Source organism: Seriola aureovittata, chromosome 22, assembly GCF_021018895.1.
Source record: "Seriola aureovittata isolate HTS-2021-v1 ecotype China chromosome 22, ASM2101889v1, whole genome shotgun sequence".
NCBI classification, from domain to species: Eukaryota; Metazoa; Chordata; class Actinopteri; order Carangiformes; family Carangidae; genus Seriola; species Seriola aureovittata.
Window position 1 is genome coordinate 14516858 of NC_079385.1, and position 20953 is coordinate 14537810.

At 39.2% G+C, this 20953-nt stretch overlaps 1 protein-coding gene across 1 annotated transcript; it reads left to right on the top strand.

Annotated features, from left to right (window-relative positions):
• The first annotated feature begins 528 nt into the window (after nt 1–528).
• On the top strand, nt 529–9516 carry btg1 (B-cell translocation gene 1, anti-proliferative). Its single transcript, XM_056367285.1, has 2 exons — nt 529–996; nt 5000–9516. Exons 1-2 carry the CDS (start codon nt 852–854, stop codon nt 5401–5403), a joined length of 549 nt encoding a protein of 182 aa, XP_056223260.1. The 5' UTR covers nt 529–851; the 3' UTR covers nt 5404–9516.
• The last annotated feature ends 11437 nt before the right edge of the window (nt 9517–20953 follow it).

Genomic DNA, 20953 nt, shown 5'->3' on the forward strand with positions numbered 1-20953 from the left:
AGGCTACCTGGTGATCCAATCCACTGGATCGGCAATCAGAGATGTGTGTTGTTCCATCAAAAGGACTGGATTTTTACATATGGCAAATTAAACTGTATAGGCCTACAGTAAACTACACTATCGCTTAGATGTGTTATGGGGTAGAATTTTCACACGGCACAATTACCACTATTAATCATAGTTACTAGCTACTCGTAAAGTAGTGTATCCTGTTTGTAGTTGCGAATAAAGAATCCATCCTCTTCAACCAAGATTATGTGATATTTTATTTTATTTGTTTGTTGTTTTTTGCTTTTGTTTCCTTTTCTTTTTTCTCTACTGCTAGCCGTATTTCCGACAGCCTGTGAAGGCAGCGCGGTTTCATGCTGTGTACCTCTGTTTATTTTCAGAGCGGTGACGTGAACGCTGCACTCCTCCTATATGAGGCTCGTCAGACGGAGGCAGGCCCGGGGATTGGTTGCTGTTGTTGCTGTAGCAGCTTGTGTCGACGCCGTGGGGAGGGAGGGGGCGCTATAAAAGCCCGTTCCCCCAGTCCGGGAGCTTCACTCTGACGGAGGAAAGTGAGCAGGGAGGGTTGGTCAACGTGGCACGAAGGGACCCCCCCCAACCCCCTGTATTTACCAACAACAGGCGCCTGTTTCCCAACACTGTACCGTCCTAGCGCACGGACTCTCTCTGAAAAAAAAGCTTCCCTCTACCTCGACTAATAAATGCCAAGAGAAACAAGACAAGCGCCAACAGATAAGGATCGCTGCTCAGAAGTGGAGAGAAAGACGAACAGTCGGACAAACACGTAGAGAAAAAAAAACAACCCAACAAAAGCGCACGGATCGTCGCCGTTGCCTTTCTCAATGCATACCCTTTGTGCCCGGGGAACGATGAAACCAGAGATCAACGCCGCCGTCGGATTTCTGTCGAGATTTCTGAGGGTAAAAGGACACGTAAACGATCGACAGGTCCAAACATTCAGCCAAAGCTTACAGGACATTTTGGCAGGTAAGGAAACCAGAAAATTCTCCATTAGCTCTCACACAACACCACTCTGTGATACATTACACTCACACATGTTAAGTCTGGGGGTTTGTTTGATGAGTAACTGCTAAAATTCGGCTCGTAATGTGTTTGAGAATGAGTCAGAAGAAGCCTTTCTTTGTTCTCCTAAGTATCACTATCAGCGCCACCACCGCGCACCACTGTTTGCGCACGTCGGAGAGGGGGGGGGGGAGAAAAAAACGACTAAGTATAAACACACACTGGCTGATCGAAGACGATCGATCGACAATTACATTGATACAATCTGATATGTGAAACAAAGAGAGAGTATTCGGTGAAAGATTAATTTGTTGCTTTGTTTTGGAGGAAGAAAATGAGTAGGAGTGGGGGTGGAAAGAGACGCTTGGCTCAAACAAGGAAGTGCGCCTCGGTCGATAGAGCTCTCAAAGAATCGAGCAAAACAGCCCCCAGTGAGTTGGTAGAGGCTGCTCAATTACGTAATGCGTAAGAAGAAATAGGTTTATAATGAAAACATGTCCAATCACAGACCAAACGTTGACATTTAAACTAAAAACATGTCGCTTATTTTATTTTAAACACAAAACCTCCATTGAAAACGTCATATTTTGCAACTTTTGTGCGTTTCAATGATGAGTTTTTCATCTTGTTGCACACAATTCGATGTTCCTTCCTGGTACTTATGTGGTTAACAGGTGAATTTCAGCTTTTACCACATGATCCATTCATTAAAATGGCTCACAAACAATACACCGACTGGCAACAATGAACGGAAGTCGAATCAAATCAGTTTATTTTTTTCTCTCCGTTTATTTCCCAGGAAATCGAGCTGTAGTTTCTCCCCCGGGTTCAATTTTGAATTTAAGCGAGTATTATGGGAGTTTTTACAGATTAGTGCTGCTTGGAGGATTGTCTCTCATTTCCTGTTGTAAACACATTCCAGTCTCAGGGCTCTAAAGCTGCCATACATCTGCCTCGCACCATCTACAGCAGCAGATGACCTACATTTCCTACACAAGGGCCTCACTTATTCAAAAACACGTCTTAGTTTGCTGGTATTTTGTTTTTCAGTAAAGGGTCTAATACATAAGAGAAGTAGATAAGTACGATCTTTGTCATAGAGCATAATACAAACATTTATATAATAAGAATATAAATGTTTTTTTGTTTTTTACAAAAGCAAATAAGAACAATAGAGCTTTACAAGGAGCCTAAAACTCGCCATTTGGTGTTACAGTCAAACTGCAGTTAATTGTTGGCGTCTTGCTAAATGCCTGAGCTAAATGATTTAGCATCGTGTTGTTTTTGTTTGTTGTTGAGAAACTGGTGTTTTTAAATCAAGTGTTACATTTAGTAAAAGGAAAAAAACATTTGTGAGAGCTGAATCTCGGCGGTGGTGTTTGTAAACAGACAAAAGTTGGGAGCTGAATGGAGTCGGGTGGGAGGCCTGCGTGTGGGGGGAGGGGATGTTTTGGTGAGCGCCTATAGGAGGACATTAAAGACGGAGGCAGCGCAGCGTAATCAGGCAGGAAATGCAGGGGAAATCCACTGAAACACGGTTAACACACCCTGTATTTAGTGGATATAAACATGAATTATATTAAAATGCTACAAATTATAAGCTTTAATCTGCCATCCCTCAGATTGACTTCTTGAACGACCGTTGTTAAAAACAAAATACCGTATAGCTGATTATAATCTAATTAAATGAAGAACGGTGTCTTCCACGAAGTCCATTTTGAGCACGAGGCAAATGTGTGAAAACAAAAGTGAGTGTGTGGTTGTAGCCTGTGGGGCTCGCTGCTACTAAACTAGGCCAGCCAGAGCTCTTTTGTGCTTGGAAACATCACAATCACCCACTATTGTGTCTGCGCGTTGAAAAGCTGGGTGCCCAGCTCCTCGTGTTTGTGCTGAGCGAAGGGAAGCGGGGAAATTAGTCCCAGTGACCACACTAAAACCGTGATAGTTGTGTAATTGTACTGAGCAGCGTTTCAGTTCTTCTTGTGATTTACTATCCCAGCAAACGGACTTCGAATGGAAAAATATCCAACGACCCAGAAGCTGGGCCAAAACCAGCTTGCTTGATGTATTTCTAGAGTTCGAGGTCAGCTCCAGTGAATAAACAACCCACTTTCGTTAAACTCTTTAGGGTTAAGCGCACACTTGTCTGCTTACTTTTCCATTTCCCATATCCTGCCCCATCCCCCCCTCCTCCCCTGTGCCCTGGATTTTAAGAATAGGCCCCGCTGAGCTGATCCTTTCCCAGCTGCTCCAGGGTTTGTAGGTAGCTGCCTTTTGTGGCTCAGTCCGAGGCTGAAAGATCATCCAGCCCCTTGTGCTCTTTCACGAGTGCCAGCCCCTCCATTAGCTCAGCAGTATACAGCCTTCTGTGATAAGACACGGCAGGAGGGGGCACGGGGGGTTATTATCCTGTAGATGCATACAGGTGGCTTCCGGGCCCTGGCTTGAATGCTGGCCTACTTCACTTCACCCTGTCTTTCATCGTCTACAATGCAGTTACCATCAATGGGAATTCAATATGGATGAGCCCTGTCAGGGTAAATGAGGGGTAGGTGTGCTCCTTAAAGCGGGGAGGTCGATTAAATGAAAAGGTCAGAACAAAAGATCGAAAATATCCTATGAAAAGGATTGGAAAGTGTTCTTCTGCGCCAAAAGTGAACTTGCAAGGAAGGAATGAGCCATATTTCACCTCCTCGTACAGTACGAATCAGACAGTCAACAGCTTAATTTTCCGCTCATCATCTTAACCACTAAAATGCCTGAAGCGTACTCTGAGTGGCGTCACTGTGAATCACTAGTTTCACTGCACTTCCAAAACTTCCACACAGTCGAGGAGAGAGGGGGAGGAAAAAAAGAGCCCCTCTCCCTTTAAGAGGCGGAGCCATGCGTCTCAGATGGCTGGCCGGCCTTCAACACTTGTGGTGTTTTTGTTCAGCCAGTCGTGGGAGACTTTGTGACACTGACGGCAGCCAGGGGAGGGATTGTGCAATTCAGCGGCCTTCTTTTTTGTCACGTAGGCCGAGGGAGCCGCTGGCCGCCTGTTTATGGCCGCTTATCAGGCCTGTAACAGGTGGTGGTGTTTTTCTTTCCTTTCTTTTGCAATCGCACACAACTACGCCCTGTACTTCAGTGTACATAAGTTCACTTGGTAAATTTTGATAAGCTATAGGCTCAATCTGCCTTTGGTAAAACATCCAGAGGGAACAGCTTCTTGTTACAAAGTAAATGGCTTATAAAGATTTTGTTTATAAGACAAAAAGATTTCTCAATATCCATAAATCAGTAGAAAGTTAGAGTTAATACTTTTTGCATAATGATGTTGATGATTTTATTTTGACAAGTCTGAGCCCATCTAGTTTTACGACTACTGAAATCACCCTCTGGCAAAAACAACATGGGATTAAGATCTACTTCTCTTAATCATTAAGCCTGTACTCTTGTTTAATATTTGGGAACAACCCAAAAGTACACACACAGTCAAACCTCAGGCAGTCATGTTTTATCTGAGATTAAATTTATCTAACCCCTTTTGATAAATTCAAAAATGATTTTAAAATAATATAATTCAGGTTCTATCCCAGGGTTCACAATTTTTCTTTACTTTTATGAGGTTCCCGTTTTGCATGAACAGTTTATTACAGCCACAATATGCTTATTAAATCACGTGGACTTATCTAACACAAAGTACAGCCTGTCTGCTTTGTGTTTTTGACCTTTGGTCAACTCAAGTTAACCACAGATCTCCCCTGCGCAGCCACAAATGACGTCTGTAGTCACATACAGCAACGTAATGAATATTTTCTTCATGGCCCCTCTTCTCTGGGCCTTTATCGGCGCCTGTGACATGATCTTGCCCCCCCCACACTACATGTCACAGCAAACAGTCTGATGATTATCTCTCAAAGCTAAACTTTCTCTCCACTCTCTCTCTCTCTCTCTCTCTCTCTTTCTCCTGTGTTTCCTGCAGAGCAATATAAGCACCACTGGTTCCCAGACAGGCCCTGCAAGGGTTCAGGTTACCGATGCATCCGCATTAACCACAAGATGGACCCACTGGTGTGGCAGGCAGGCCAGCGCATCGGCCTGACCATCCAGCAACTCTACCTGCTGCTGCCCAGTGAGCTCACACTCTGGGTGGACCCTTTCGAGGTGTCCTACCGCATCGGCGAGGACGGCTCCATCTGCGTCCTGTACGAGTCCCAGCCCGGCCCCGTAGGAATGCCGATGGCCGCCACCGCCAGCTCCCCCTCAGGAAACAGCGGGTCGGTGAGCCCCATGGTGGACAGTCACATCAGCTGCAAGGAGGAACTGATGGTGCTGGGCAGAACCAGTCCCTCCAAAGCCTACAATATGATGACTGTGTCCAGTTAAAGAGGCACACCGTCACCCCGGCCTACTTTTGTTCAGGGTCACGCCATGCTTGGTCAGATCATGTGACCAGATCAGGGTGAGCCTTTTTAAAGCTAAGAATATGAAATGAAATAGTGAAAGAAGAGAAAAGAAAAAGAAAAAAAAAAAAACAGAGGATGTGGCCTATCGTCCAGGTGATGGAAACCTTGTAGGTTTGATATTTTTTACCCTCTCTCCCCATTGTCATCTGTTCTGTTGTGTCATTGGATCAGCTGGGCACTCCGTTTTTTTAGGAGAGGCATTTGTGGAAATGGAACTGTTGGGGCAGCTAAACCAACCATCCAAACAGGAACCCCCATGGAGACTGGCTCCTCCCCCCCTCGACTGTAAACAACATGGTGATCAGCTCCATCTCTGAAGGGGCTATCATTGACTTTGCACTTTTCTTACTTGTGGTAACTATGGGTACATGTTCAACACACCACCGCAAAAACACCAAAACCTAAATTGTAAGGATTTTTTTTTTTTTTTTTTTTTACCGGGAACTACCCCTTCAAATTCCAGAGGTTTTTCAATTTGCTGTTTTTCATTTGTTTTGTTTCCTGGCTGGAGAGGAAGTCGAGGTTCAGACTGTGCCTTTCACATTCCGAGCTCAAGTTAAAGAAACGCCCAATAAGAGCATCTCTATTTTCTATAAAAACACCTTTTTGGACCACAGGGAATGAGTTTTCTTTATCTTGTAGCTGGAGAAAGGCGTTCAGTCTGAACTTCTCCTCCTCCCCCTTCTACCATCATCACGAGCTTCAGAAAACCTTCATCTCAACCTCGTCTCGGCCCGTATGTAAGTGCTAGTGGAATGTGTTGTGACACCTGTTACCTATGGATACCAGTGTGTCCCGTTGCACTGTCGCCCTCCCATCACCCATGTATGTGTAGCTTTCTGGGGGAGGGCAGGGGACCCGTCTCCTTTCCCCCCTCCCCCTAGTTAATGAATGTTGTTGAAATTCACAATCAAGTTCCTGTGTTGTTAATTTTTGCCCCCTTTTCCCCCACCACTTTGTCATCTCCTACATCACCAAAATTCAAAGTGTAGCAAAAAAGGGGGGGCCTATTTTACCCAAATTTTGGTCATGTGGCCCTGTTAGAATTGACATTGAATGCACTTTGACGTGAGATTGTGTGGGATGTGTACTTTTTAGAGAAAATCGCCTGCATTCCATCCATTCGAATGTCATGTTTTCACACCGCTTTTACTACCCTGCCCATTTTTTAGCCGTTTGTTCATACTGTAGCTCCCACGTTGGGATAGACTAACTGTCTATTAAATCGGGAGTGTGCAACTCTGGATTTCAAAACCTTTTTTACACTGTATTTGTGAACATTTCAGAGCTGTTGATTTTTAGGTGGAGAGTAATTTTGGTGGTATGTTAGAAACGTTCTGTCATCCGTTCATATGGCACTGTTTCGCTCTGGCAGGATGCAGAGCTAAGCTGCCCCCCCCCCCCACACATACACACACACACCCCCACCCACCCACCCACCCATCCACCCCCTCCAGACACACACAGATGGTGATTTGTGTTGCTGATAGGAAAAAAAAAAAAAAAAAAAAAAAGTTAGTCTGAAAGGTCTGGACTAAGTGATGACTGTGTGAGACTTTGGCCAAAGGGAGGTCTGGAGCGCCGACTGTTCAGAGATTAATTTTAACTTGAATTAAAAACAACACCAGGCCATGTCAGCCTTCTATTTTCACTTGCATTAGCTATTTCCAAGGTCTTGTAAAAGGGAGAGACTTATCCTTTTGTGTGCATTGGAGGTGCATTGCCTTACAGAGACCTCATTGTCATGAATTATGAGCCATTCGTGATTTTTAAACTTAATATCAGGCTTATGTGAGCGGGCCTGGTGCATTGTGCTGCCTGGACCCACACTGGAGGTGTCCTCTTTCCAGCCTGGCAGCTTCAAACCCCACCCCCCGCCCCTCCCGGCGTGGGGGTTAGAGTGCCTCAAGTGCCACATATCACCCCTCAGCTCAGACCTCCTGTTCAGCCAAAAGCAAGCCAGCATGCCGCTAGCTGACCCCCTGTGGATGCAGGTAGACTTAATGTGACACATATCATCATCCATCACCGCGGGGAGCTGGGTAAGGAAGGCGGGGATGGGGAGCTGGTGTGAGAGAAGGTGGGGGGGGGGGACCAGGGCCGGACTCTTTTTGTCCAGGGCAGCTAAAATCCCTCCAGCCCCCCCCCCACCCTCTGGACTTATTCAACATCCCCCACCCTGACCAGAAGCCCTCAACCCTCCCTCAGCAGTGATGGATAAAAACCAGCACACGCACTTGGCGTGCTCAAGCTGCACTAGGGGGGCTAGTGAGAGACGAGGAAACATGGATCAATGATGAAGAATTGAGGGTACTAGGCCATTGTTTTCAGTTTTCATCTCACTGGATTGCGCTGCACTTGATTACTGAGTTTGAGTAGCAACTGTTTACATGCATATGAAAGGATGTGATGGCTGTCTGACGTACCCCCACTTCACTCCTGGTTCTGGGGTTGAGTGGTTAACAGCAGCCTGGACCAGATGCGGGGACGGCTACCGGTGTCACTCGGGCCTTAGCTGCTGGCCAAATCTGTCATGGCAGGCTGGTTCACCACTCATCACCAGACCTATGGGTGTTTAAGCTCCCCTAAGCCTGAGAGGATCATGGGTAATAGAGCTAGCCTTTGACGCACTGCATCCCCCTAACTCCCCCCCCCTCCCCTCCCTCCCCTGCTCTCTGCTGATACTCCCTTCAGCAATCTGTGAAAAGCAGTGGTTCCATGTTGGCCAGATGGAGAGGAGCTCGCTGGGAAGGGAGCCCAGAGCTTTGGTTTCCATTGTGGACACCAGTTTTAAAATCACACTGCTCCATATAGCTTTTTTATGTCATGTGACAAGATGTTTTGAGATTGGTCTATATTTCGGACGCGGGATGATCATCTCGTCTCACTTTTCTCTAGATGTATTTTATGGTCACACTGGTAGATTTTCTCATCTTTCCACTCTGCCATCCCCATTTTCTCCTTTTTATCCTCTTTCTAAGAGGATTTTTAGTCTGGTGATCTAACCCACTTTTTAACAAACGTTGTTTTTAGAGCTACAAAAAAAGAAAATTCAAAAAATGAAACCCAAAATCCCCTTCGACACCTTCTCAACTGTACTACCACCATCCGAAATGGTTTAAGTCCGCAGTAATTGATTATTTAAATGGCATCCATTCAGCTTGTGCGCACATAGGTTACAGAATTGTCGTGGAGTGCTTTGAATAGTCAGAGGTAAAAATAGCACATAAAATGCACTAAATATGTCAAGTTGAAGTTGTGTGACATTTTTTTGAGACGCGAGGAGTCTCTCCTGGAATGTATTGCCAAACTCAGGCCTCGGACATTCAATAAATACCCTTATGGAAAAGTTGTGCATGTTAAGACATGAAACAGGAAGGGAACAGCAGTTTTGTTGTTGTTGTTGTTGTCGTCAATATTGTCATCGATTTAGTTGAATTATTGCCACTTTCACATTTAAGGTGTTTTACATATTGTAGAATGTATTGTATCTGTACAACAAATGGTAGAGTGCATAACATTACACATGGGAAGTGCCAATAATTGCTATCCTGAGGTGTTTTTAGATGTATTCCTTTTTTGTATTTCATCTTTTAACATGGATAATGCTTTTCGTAAGTGAAGCCATTTGTGATGGGAGTGTTGGCAAGGACCAAAGTTGTTTTGGTAAAAAATATTAGTTTCCATGATCTGTAAGTGTAGACGTATCCTTTGTTTTTGTTTTTTTTTCTTTTCTTTTCTTTTCATTTTTTTCTCCTTTTTTTTTTTCTATTTACGTACAAAACCAGAAAATAGACAAAAAAATCTGAGCTTACCCAAGAAGAAAAGCTGTCTATCTTGTGATCTCATGTCAGTACATCTTTATTGTGTTCAGTTTCTTTTCCTTGGGTATGTTGTGATGAACTGCTGTAAATTTGTACAGTTCATGTAAATTGATTGTGCGGAAGTTGTACAGATTTCTATATTTTGGAAGAAAAGTTTTTTTTTTTGTTTTTTTTCTCTGTAATAAAAGATTTCCTATCTTGGCATCATATTCCCCTTTGAGCTGTGTCATTATTTACTTACTGTTCAGTTTCAATAAGTCTCAGCTTTACAGTTCCACATAAAAGAAGTCAGGAAATCTACTTGCATTTTGTATTTGTAAACTATATTGTATACATTTAGAGCTCCACAAACCTAAACCCTGATGTGGTGGCCTAGATTGGAATTTGACCTCCCAGTCTTTGAGGACTGACTGCACCATCTGTGCAAAGAGGACTGGAGAGGAGATCAAGTCAGCAATTCTCCTGCCTCACTCACATTTGTCCCTCTGGATAGACAGTAAACTGCACTTCACGTATAAAGAGATTTCAGATATTATAAGCACATGATCCTACCACAGAGCTGACTGTAGCTTGCTGCTGAATTTGATTTATATAAAAAAAAATAAAAAAAATTTTTTTTTTAAAAATGCTCAAATGGTGCCATAATTTTGTATTTAAACATGCAAAGTGAGAAAATCTGCTTCACCGAAGAACTGGATGACTCAGTGATGTTGATGCAGCTCCATATTTTGGGAGGAACTGTGGAACATTTCATAAGCTGTTTGCTGCTTTCCCTTAAAAGGCCTGCTGCCTGCCCTGATCAGCAAATCCAATCACTTCACATCCAAACGCTCAGGCCCGTGTTGTTTTCGGACACTTGGAATAAAACTCAGTGTTCCAGTTTCAATCCAAATGGAGCTGCCAGTGCTTCCACCTATTAAATGATAGGATGTGACAGATGGTACCGTTAGCAAGGATTCTATCAAAAACTCAGGGAAAAAAAAGTGCTAACTCGGCCAGGGCACTGAAATGCACAATACTGCTGCACCCGAACCAGCTGACTCTGCAAAACCCAGGGTTGGGATTAAGACTGCAATCCTTTGCAGCGTTCTGAATCCCCCAGGTTGCTTAGCAGCAAGAGGAAAAAGAAAAACATTTGGCTCATTTTGACACATAGACAAAGGAGGGAGCGAGAAGAGCTGGTTTAGCAGGAGCCGAGGGCGTGGGGGGGGTGGAGTGCACCGAGAGGGAAGGTGACTGGGCTTATGTTTAACTCGGGTTTTACCTCTCCAAACACTGGCTAACACGAGGCCTCGGCAGCTGGGGTGTGTGGATGTTGTAGTTTTAAATGACTGGCTGTCAGCGTGAGCTACAATGTGAGATTTCAGTCAGATTCAGGCCCGGCCTCCTACAACGCCACGGGCAGATTTTGTGTAGAAAATTCTCTGAAGTGCGTATTCCTCAAGTTCCCTGTTCGATCTCCGTGGAAGCAGGTTCAAAGATTCCCAGGGTGTGCCTGACTAAATGGCGCAGTGTGGTGTTGTTTTGTGTGAAAATATCATCATGGGGGGAAGTGAATGAAGAACCATCCAACAGCAACACACAAAGAACAAGTGGTCCAGATTTAACAAGATTTTGCAATCCTCCTTGGAAAGACTTTGCAATGACTCATTTGAGCAAGATGTTTTGACACGTTTTTCATCTCTTAAAAATAAGAAGTGGATTGCAGAGGCTGTGGTTGTGTTCAAACTTCTCCCTTTGATATTACATTTGATTGCTGTTGGTGATTTTTACACAAATATGCCCATAAATGCTTTTAAAAAAGTTTATTTCAAAATATCCTGGAGGCTAAATTATGGGAATGAACATTAAAATTTCATATAAACGAAATGTAAGATTTGATCATAAATATTTTCTTACTATACTGAATCAATCACTATTCACTCGATTCAAAGTCTATTGCAACACATGTCAGAATATCATCAAATTGTCGTCTAAGACTTGCACTGGAGTTTCAGCTTGGCACTGATGAAACAGCAGTGTAATATATTCTGCCCTGCCCTCCCACTCACATAGCAACAGAGGTCACCCGACAGAGATGGCTTGATTAGGTAGAAAGTCCCAGAAGGTGTGGCTGATTACCATGGAAGGAAGGTACTTAATTTAGTCTGATGCTATGATAAACCGCTGACATAGATCAGTCTATTTAAAGTTATTAACTTAATTTCTAACAAAATGACTTGAACATAAATTGATATTTAATATTTTGCTTCTCTGTCCTCTGTCCTCTCTCCTTTGTCCTGTAGCAAACTTCTGTCCTCTGAGTCTGTGACAACATTTATGTCCACTGACTCTGAACCTTGTATACAAGCAATATGTTGCTGTCTGAGAACAAAGGCCTGGTGAGTGACAGTGTGAGCTTGTGTGTCTGCTAACAGGGGGAGGCAGACATCTGGGACCCGCTTTATTGCCAGTGAGATGACAGGGTAGCCCTCCTGCAGAGTGTGAGTGTGTATGTGTGTGTGTGTGTGTGTTTATGCTATTCTACTTAAAGGACAAAAGCAATGCTGCAGCTGCATAAGTCACACAGCCTTTTGCGAGTGCGCCTCACACTGTGCTTTGTGTGTCTTTAGGGCACTTCACCACTTCTCAAAGTCAGGTGCAGGGGCGAAAAGTGTTGCTAGGCATCACCGGCATAAAGAAGACTAGTTTTATTTTGCTGTTTTGTCACCATTCGTGAATGCAGAAACACAAGAACTGAATTTTTTCCACGCTTATCTAATGTGTCCACAACCAAATATTTCATGATCTGTGTAACTGAGAACCACAGCTGTGCAGTACTCTAGTGTTTTTCCGTTGGGTTTCCGCTATATTAGTATCCCTGTGTTCCTTGTGAGTGTGTGCCTCATTCAGAAGTCAAGGACGAGCAGATTCCTCTTTGAAACAGATCCCTGCCTTGCCCATGTGTGTCTCCAGGGTATACAGACGATACCAGCTATCTCTCTCCCTCCCCTCAGGGCACTATTCATCCTCACACTGACATCTGCTTTGCCTCCTCTGCATACGCCCTTCCCACCAGCATCCAAACAGGGACAATGAACGAAACAGAAGACTGTGGGGACAAAGACATCCAGCTCGGACCGGCCACGTCATTGACACTGGGTGGATTGACCGAGAGAGGGGTCTTTAGGGAGGAGGTTACTATAGTATGACAGTTAACCAGTGGAAAGCCTTGTCCTAAATCAAACAAGGAGGTGTGAAGACATCGCTTTTGTGCTGATGTCAAACAGTGACTTTACTTTCTTCCTTGAAGAGTGTGTGTGTGTGTGTGTGTGTGTGTGTGTGTGTGTGTGTGTACTGTTTTTGTACGGTGCGTGTAAATACACATTTGACTATTTAGACGTGCTGGCGTTCACGTGTCTCTGCATTTCCGAGTTAGACTTTGCTCCAGGGGTCATATAAACAAGAGCTCTAAATTAAACAGACTAATGACAAGAACAGTGTGCAGGTGACAAAGATGATAAATGACAGCACTGTTTCTCATATGCAATTCTATCTCAGCTGTCACACATTAGTACAATCCATGACACTTTTACTCAAATTACTCTACTTAATTCTCCTCACTGTTTTGTGTAACTAAAACTAATTTAGACAGGAGTCAATGGTACAAATACAGAATGTCTTCTGAAAAAACTGTCCAAACTTATTGTCCGGTTAGCTCAGTTGCTAACAAGCTCGCTAACTGAGAAGAAATCAAACAGATAGTTAGCTTCCCCTTTCAATCACTCTTTGGTTAATGAAATAATGTAATCGTAAGAAGTAAGAATCAAGGAGACCAACTGTGACTGACTGGCATGTTTGTGGCTTGCTAGTATGTTAGCTTGCTAGCTACAGTGGGTCACCAACTAACCTTGTGAGTTATAACCAAGAAAAGAACTGGGTTGCCATGGTGACCAGTGAGAGCAACCATGACTAAACAGACAAACAAATAAGCCCCATCGGCAGAAACACTAAACTGAAAACTGAAATTGAACAATGGACTATTTGATTGTCGGGTGATCTCTGGAATGACCGATGCCACTTTAATCAAAAATGCAAGTGTGTTGCAAATTGTCTCTTTGAATTGTGTGTTTATAAATTTAAATGTAAATATATAATATGTAATGTGTGTGTCACAGCAGCAGCAGATTCTGATTGGTTTGACATTTGTCTCTCTGTCCTTCGCTCAGGTCTTGTACTCTCTTGTCTGTGGAGTTGAAATGTCTTTTTATGGCCACTTAGAGAAAGAGGTAAAGTAAGAGCGCGTGATTTGATCTGCATCTCTTCACGGTCTATCTTCAGCAACCCACCACTTCCTCAAGCCATCTCTCCTTTCTTTAGGCAAAAATAGCTAATCTCATTACTCACCCTATATCTTCCTCTCAGGTTATGTCCTCTCTTTTTCCCCAGATTCTTCTTCACTTCTTGCACCCCTCCCTCCCTTCCTCCCCTTCTTCATACCCACTCAACCACCTCACCCGCTGTCTATCTTTATCCCTCCTTCTCCAGGCTGCCGGTGTCACCAGTCAGCTCACACTCACACAGCAGAGGAATTCATTCCAGAGTCTGGCAGCAGGCCTTATTGGGGTAAGGTGAAGGATCTCAGAGGGAATCATGTGATAGTGTGTCTCTGTCTGCACGCCGCTCTTGTGTTTTCAGGGCTTATGTGCGTCTGGGTGAGAAAGAAACTGAATCTAAATGGGAGAACAAAAGGTGGCATTCTGGGCATTTAGTGGTTCCTGAAGTAAAATCCAAGGGCGTAGGTTTGCATATAGACAAGCAATAATAAAATAAAATGTTTTGAGTGAAGTCATATTAGATCAATCCAATGTGCGCTGTTATTTAACCATGTTAACTAGTGTTAACTAGCAAGCAAACCATCGCTTCGGTCTTCAGTAGGCTAGCAGTCAGGTTGCTAGCGGAACCAAACATAAAATGGTGGATCTATAAAAGTAAATCTAACCATGAATATTATGTCTTATTTTATGCCTTATTATCCTATGATGTTTTTGTGACATTTTATTCCTTACTAAACTATGACATTTTATGCTTTATTATACTATGATGTTTTTATGACATTTTATGCCTTACTATACCATGACATTTTTATGAGATTTTCTGCCTTACTATATTGTTACGTTTGATGCCTTACTATACTATGACGTTTTTTGGTATTTTTATGCCTGACTATACTATGTTGTTTTATGCCTTGCCATGCTATGACGTTTTTGTGACCTTTTATACCATACTATACCATGGTGTTTTTTGGCGTTTTTATGCCTTACTATACTATGATGGTTTTTTTGGCATTTTTATGCCTAATAATATTATTTCGTCTCATGCCTTGCCATACTATTATGTTTATATGACCTTTTATGCCTTAATATATATGACGTTTTTTGACAATTTTATGACATACTATGATGTTTTTTGATATTTTTATGCCATACTATACTATGTTGTTTTATGCCTTGCCATGCTATGACGTTTTTGTGACCTTTTATGCCTTAATATACTATGATGCTTTTTTGACATTTTATGCCATACTACACTATATAAAAGGAAGCAGCAGGTACGGCTTGGCCCCCACATGTCTGCCTCCCTCACCACCAACAATGGAGCTCCGCAAGGCTGTGTCCTCTCCCCATATCTGTTCTCCCTGTTCACCAACGACTGCACCTCCAGCCATAGGTTCTGCTCCATCACGACCAGGACCACAAGACACAGGAATAGTCTTGTTCCGGGTGCCATCACTCTCCTCAACAATCCAACCCAGTCACCTATTTGCACCCCTCCCCGCCAAAGGGAATGCAATACAACTGAACTCAAATCGAAACACGTAACATTTAACCATGCAATAACGTACAGTATGATTGTATTTATTTCTTAACTTGAATTTTTTTATGTAATTTTGATTGTGTGTTTTTGCTTGTTCCTACCCTCTTGTGCTGTTCTCACCAAGTTAAATTCCTGTGTGCTGTGTACATTTGGCAAATAAAGAGATTCTGATTTTGATTCTGATTCGGATGCCATTTTATTTCTTACCATAGTATGACATATTTATGACATTTTATGCCTTAACATATTATAACATATTTATGACATTTTATGCCTTAATATACTCTGGCATTTAATGAGTTACTATGCTAAGATGTTTTTATGCCTTACTATAATATGGCGTTTATATGAAAATCTATGCCTTGATATAGTATCATTTTTTTTCATGACATTATATGCCTTACCACAATATGATGTTTTTATGAAATTTGATGCCTTACTATATTACGATGGTTTTTGGCCTTTTTATTCCTTACTATACTATGTCATGTGATGCCTTACCATACTATGACGTTTTTATGACATTCTATGCCACACTATACTGTGACGTTTTTTTGGCATTTTTCTACAATACCATACTTTTAAATTTTTCAGCATTTTTATGCCTATTAATATTATTTCGTCTCATGCCTTGCCATACTATGACATTTATATGACCCTTTATGCCTTAATATACTATGATGTTTTTTTGGCATTTGATGCCATACTATACTTAGATGTTTTTTGGCATTTTATGACATACTATACTATGACGTTTTTTGACATTCTTATGCCATACTATACTGTGACATTTTTCAGCATTTTTAGGCATAATAATATTATTTCACCTCATGCCTTGCCATACTATGACGTTTATATGACCCTTTATGCCTTAATATACTATGATGTTTTTTTTTACATTTTATGCCATACTATACTATGACGTTTTTTGGCATTTGATGCCATACTATACTTAGATGTTTTTTGGCATTTTTATGTCACACTATACTATGTCGTTTGATGCCTTACCATACTATGAAGTTTATATGCACTTTTATGCCTTAATATACTATCATTTTTTTATGACCTTTTATGCCATATTATACTATGAATTTATTTAGCATTTTTGCCATACTACGACTTTTTTTGGGTATTTTTATGCCTAATAATATTATTTCGTCTCATGCCTTGCTATACTATGACGTTTTTTGGAATTTTTTAAGCCATACTATACCATGATGTTTTTTTGACGTTTTATGCCATACTATTCTGTGACGTTTATATGACCTTTTATGCCTTAATATACTATGATGTTTTTTGGAATTTTCATGCCACACTATACTTTGACATTTTTCAGCATTTTTATGCCATACTATATTACGATGGTTTTTGGCCTTTTTATGTCTTACTATATTATGTTGTTTGATGCCTTAATACACTATGACGTTTTTTATGACTTTTTATGTCTTACATTATCATTTCGTTTTATGCCTTGCCATACTATGATGTTTTCATGACCATTTATGCCTTAATATACTATGACGTTTTTTTGGCATTTTTATGCCATACTATACTATGATGTTTGTAGATATTTTTATGCCATACTATACTTAGATTTTTTTTGCATTTTTGTGCCTTACTATACTATGTCATTTGATGCCTTACAATACTATGACATTTTTATGACTTTTTATGTCTTAATATACTATGATGTTTTTTTGACATTTTTTGACATTTTTTGACATTTTATGTCATATTATACTATGACTTTTTTGTCATTTTTATGTCATACTTTGACATTTTTCAGCATTTTGATGCATAATAATATTATTTCGTCTCATGCCATGCCATACTATGACATTTATATGACCCTTTATGCCTTAATATACTATGATGTTTTTTTTTTACATTTTATGCCATACTATACTACGACGTTTTTTGACATTCTATGCCTTACTAAGATGTTTTTTGGAATTTTTTAAGCCATACTATACCATGATGTTTTTTTGACGTTTTATGCCATACTATTCTGTGACGTTTATATGACCTTTTATGCCTTAATATACTATGATGTTTTTTGGCATTTGATGCCATACTATACTTAGATGTTTTTTGGCATTTTATGACATACTATACTATGACGTTTTTTGACATTCTTATGCCATACTATACTGTGACATTTTTCAGCATTTTTAGGCATAATAATATCATTTCACCTCATGCCTTGCCATACTATGACGTTTATATGACCCTTTATGCCTTAATATACTATGATGTTTTTTTTTACATTTTATGCCATACTATACTATGACGTTTTTTGGCATTTGATGCCATACTATACTTAGATGTTTTTTGGCATTTTTATGTCACACTATACTATGTCGTTTGATGCCTTACCATACTATGAAGTTTATATGCACTTTTATGCCTTAATATACTATGATGTTTTTTGGAATTTTCATGCCACACTATACTTTGACATTTTTCAGCATTTTTATGCCATACTATATTACGATGGTTTTTGGCCTTTTTATGTCTTACTATATTATGTTGTTTGATGCCTTAATACACTATGACGTTTTTTATGACTTTTTATGTCTTACATTATCATTTCGTTTTATGCCTTGCCATACTATGATGTTTTCATGACCATTTATGCCTTAATATACTATGACGTTTTTTGGCATTTTATGCCATACTATACTATGATGTTTGTAGATATTTTTATGCCATACTATACTTAGATTTTTTTTGCATTTTTGTGCCTTACTATACTATGTCATTTGATGCCTTACAATACTATGACATTTTTATGACCTTTTATGTCTTAATATACTATGATGTTTTTTTGACATTTTTTGACATTTTTTGACATTTTATGTCATATTATACTATGACTTTTTTGTCATTTTTATGTCATACTTTGACATTTTTCAGCATTTTGATGCATAATAATATTATTTCGTCTCATGCCATGCCATACTATGACATTTATATGACCCTTTATGCCTTAATATACTATGATGTTTTTTTTTACATTTTATGCCATACTATACTACGACGTTTTTTGACATTCTATGCCTTACTAAGATGTTTTTTGGAATTTTCATGCCTTACTATACTATGTCGTTTGATGCCTTACCATACTATGATGTTTTTATGACCTTTTATGTCTTAATATACTATGATGTTTTTTTGAAATTTTTTGACATTTTATGCCATACTATACTATGACGTTTTTTGACATTTTCATGCCACATTATACTTTGACATTTTTCAGCATTTTGATGTATAATAATATTATTTAGTCTCATGCCTTGCCATTCTATGACGTTTATATGACCTTTTATGTCTTAATTAACTATGATGTTTTTTTGACATTTTATGCCATACTATACTTAGATGTTTTTTGGCATTTTTATGCCTTACTATACTATGTCTTTTGATGCCTTACCATACTATGACGTTTTTATGACCTTTTATGTCTTAATATACTATGATGTTTTTTTGAAATTTTTTGATTTTTTATGATATACTATACTATGACGTTTTTTGACATTTTCATGCCACATTATACTTTGACATTTTTCAGCATTTTGATGTATAATAATATTATTTAGTCTCATGCCTTGCCATTCTATTACATTTATATGACCTTTTATGTCTTAATTAACTATGATGTTTTTTTGACATTTTATGCCATACTATAGTATGACGTTTTTTGACATTTTTATGCCATACTATACTTTGACATTTTTCAGCATTTTTAGGCATAATAATATTATTTCGTCTCATGCCGTGCCATACTATGACGTTTATATGACCCTTTATGCCTTAATATACTATGATGTTTTTTTTTACATTTTATGCCATACTATACTACGACGTTTTTTGACATTCTATGCCTTACTAAGACGTTTTTTGGAATTTTCATGCCTTACTATACTATGTCGTTTGATGCCTTACAATACTATGACGTTTTTATGACCTTTTATGTCTTAATATACTATGATGTTTTTTTGAAATTTTTTAAGCCATACTATACCATAATGTTTTTTAGCATTTTTATGCCTTACTATACTATGTCATTTGATGCCTTACCATACTATGATGTTTTTATGACCTTTTATGTCTTAATATACTATGATGTTTTTTTGAAATTTTTTGACATTTTATGCCATACTATACTATGACGTTTTTTGACATTTTCATGCCACATTATACTTTGACATTTTTCAGCATTTTGATGTATAATAATATTATTTAGTCTCATGCCTTGCCATTCTATGACGTTTATATGACCTTTTATGTCTTAATTAACTATGATGTTTTTTTGACATTTTATGCCATACTATACTATGACGTTTTTTGACATTTTCATGCCACATTATACTTTGACATTTTTCAGCATTTTGATGTATAATAATATTATTTAGTCTCATGCCTTGCCATTCTATGACGTTTATATGACCTTTTATGTCTTAATATACTATGATGTTTTTTTGACATTTTATGCCATACTATACTATGACGTTTTTTGACATTTTCATGCCACATTATACTTTGACATTTTTCAGCATTTTTATGCCTATTAATATTATTTCGTCTCATGCCGTGCCATACTATGACGTTTATATGACCCTTTATGCCTTAATATACTATGATGTTTTTTGGCATTTGATGCCATACTATACTTAGATGTTTTTTGGCATTTTATGACATACTATACTATGACGTTTTTTGACATTCTTATGCCATACTATACTGTGACATTTTTCAGCATTTTTAGGCATAATAATATCATTTCACCTCATGCCTTGCCATACTATGACGTTTATATGACCCTTTATGCCTTAATATACTATGATGTTTTTTTTTACATTTTATGCCATACTATACTATGACGTTTTTTGGCATTTGATGCCATACTATACTTAGATGTTTTTTGGCATTTTTATGTCACACTATACTATGTCGTTTGATGCCTTACCATACTATGAAGTTTATATGCACTTTTATGCCTTAATATACTATGATGTTTTTTGGAATTTTCATGCCACACTATACTTTGACATTTTTCAGCATTTTTATGCCATACTATATTACGATGGTTTTTGGCCTTTTTATGTCTTACTATATTATGTTGTTTGATGCCTTAATACACTATGACGTTTTTTATGACTTTTTATGTCTTACATTATCATTTCGTTTTATGCCTTGCCATACTATGATGTTTTCATGACCATTTATGCCTTAATATACTATGACGTTTTTTGGCATTTTATGCCATACTATACTATGATGTTTGTAGATATTTTTATGCCATACTATACTTAGATTTTTTTTGCATTTTTGTGCCTTACTATACTATGTCATTTGATGCCTTACAATACTATGACATTTTTATGACCTTTTATGTCTTAATATACTATGATGTTTTTTTGACATTTTTTGACATTTTTTGACATTTTATGTCATATTATACTATGACTTTTTTGTCATTTTTATGTCATACTTTGACATTTTTCAGCATTTTGATGCATAATAATATTATTTCGTCTCATGCCATGCCATACTATGACATTTATATGACCCTTTATGCCTTAATATACTATGATGTTTTTTTTTTACATTTTATGCCATACTATACTACGACGTTTTTTGACATTCTATGCCTTACTAAGATGTTTTTTGGAATTTTCATGCCTTACTATACTATGTCGTTTGATGCCTTACCATACTATGATGTTTTTATGACCTTTTATGTCTTAATATACTATGATGTTTTTTTGAAATTTTTTGACATTTTAT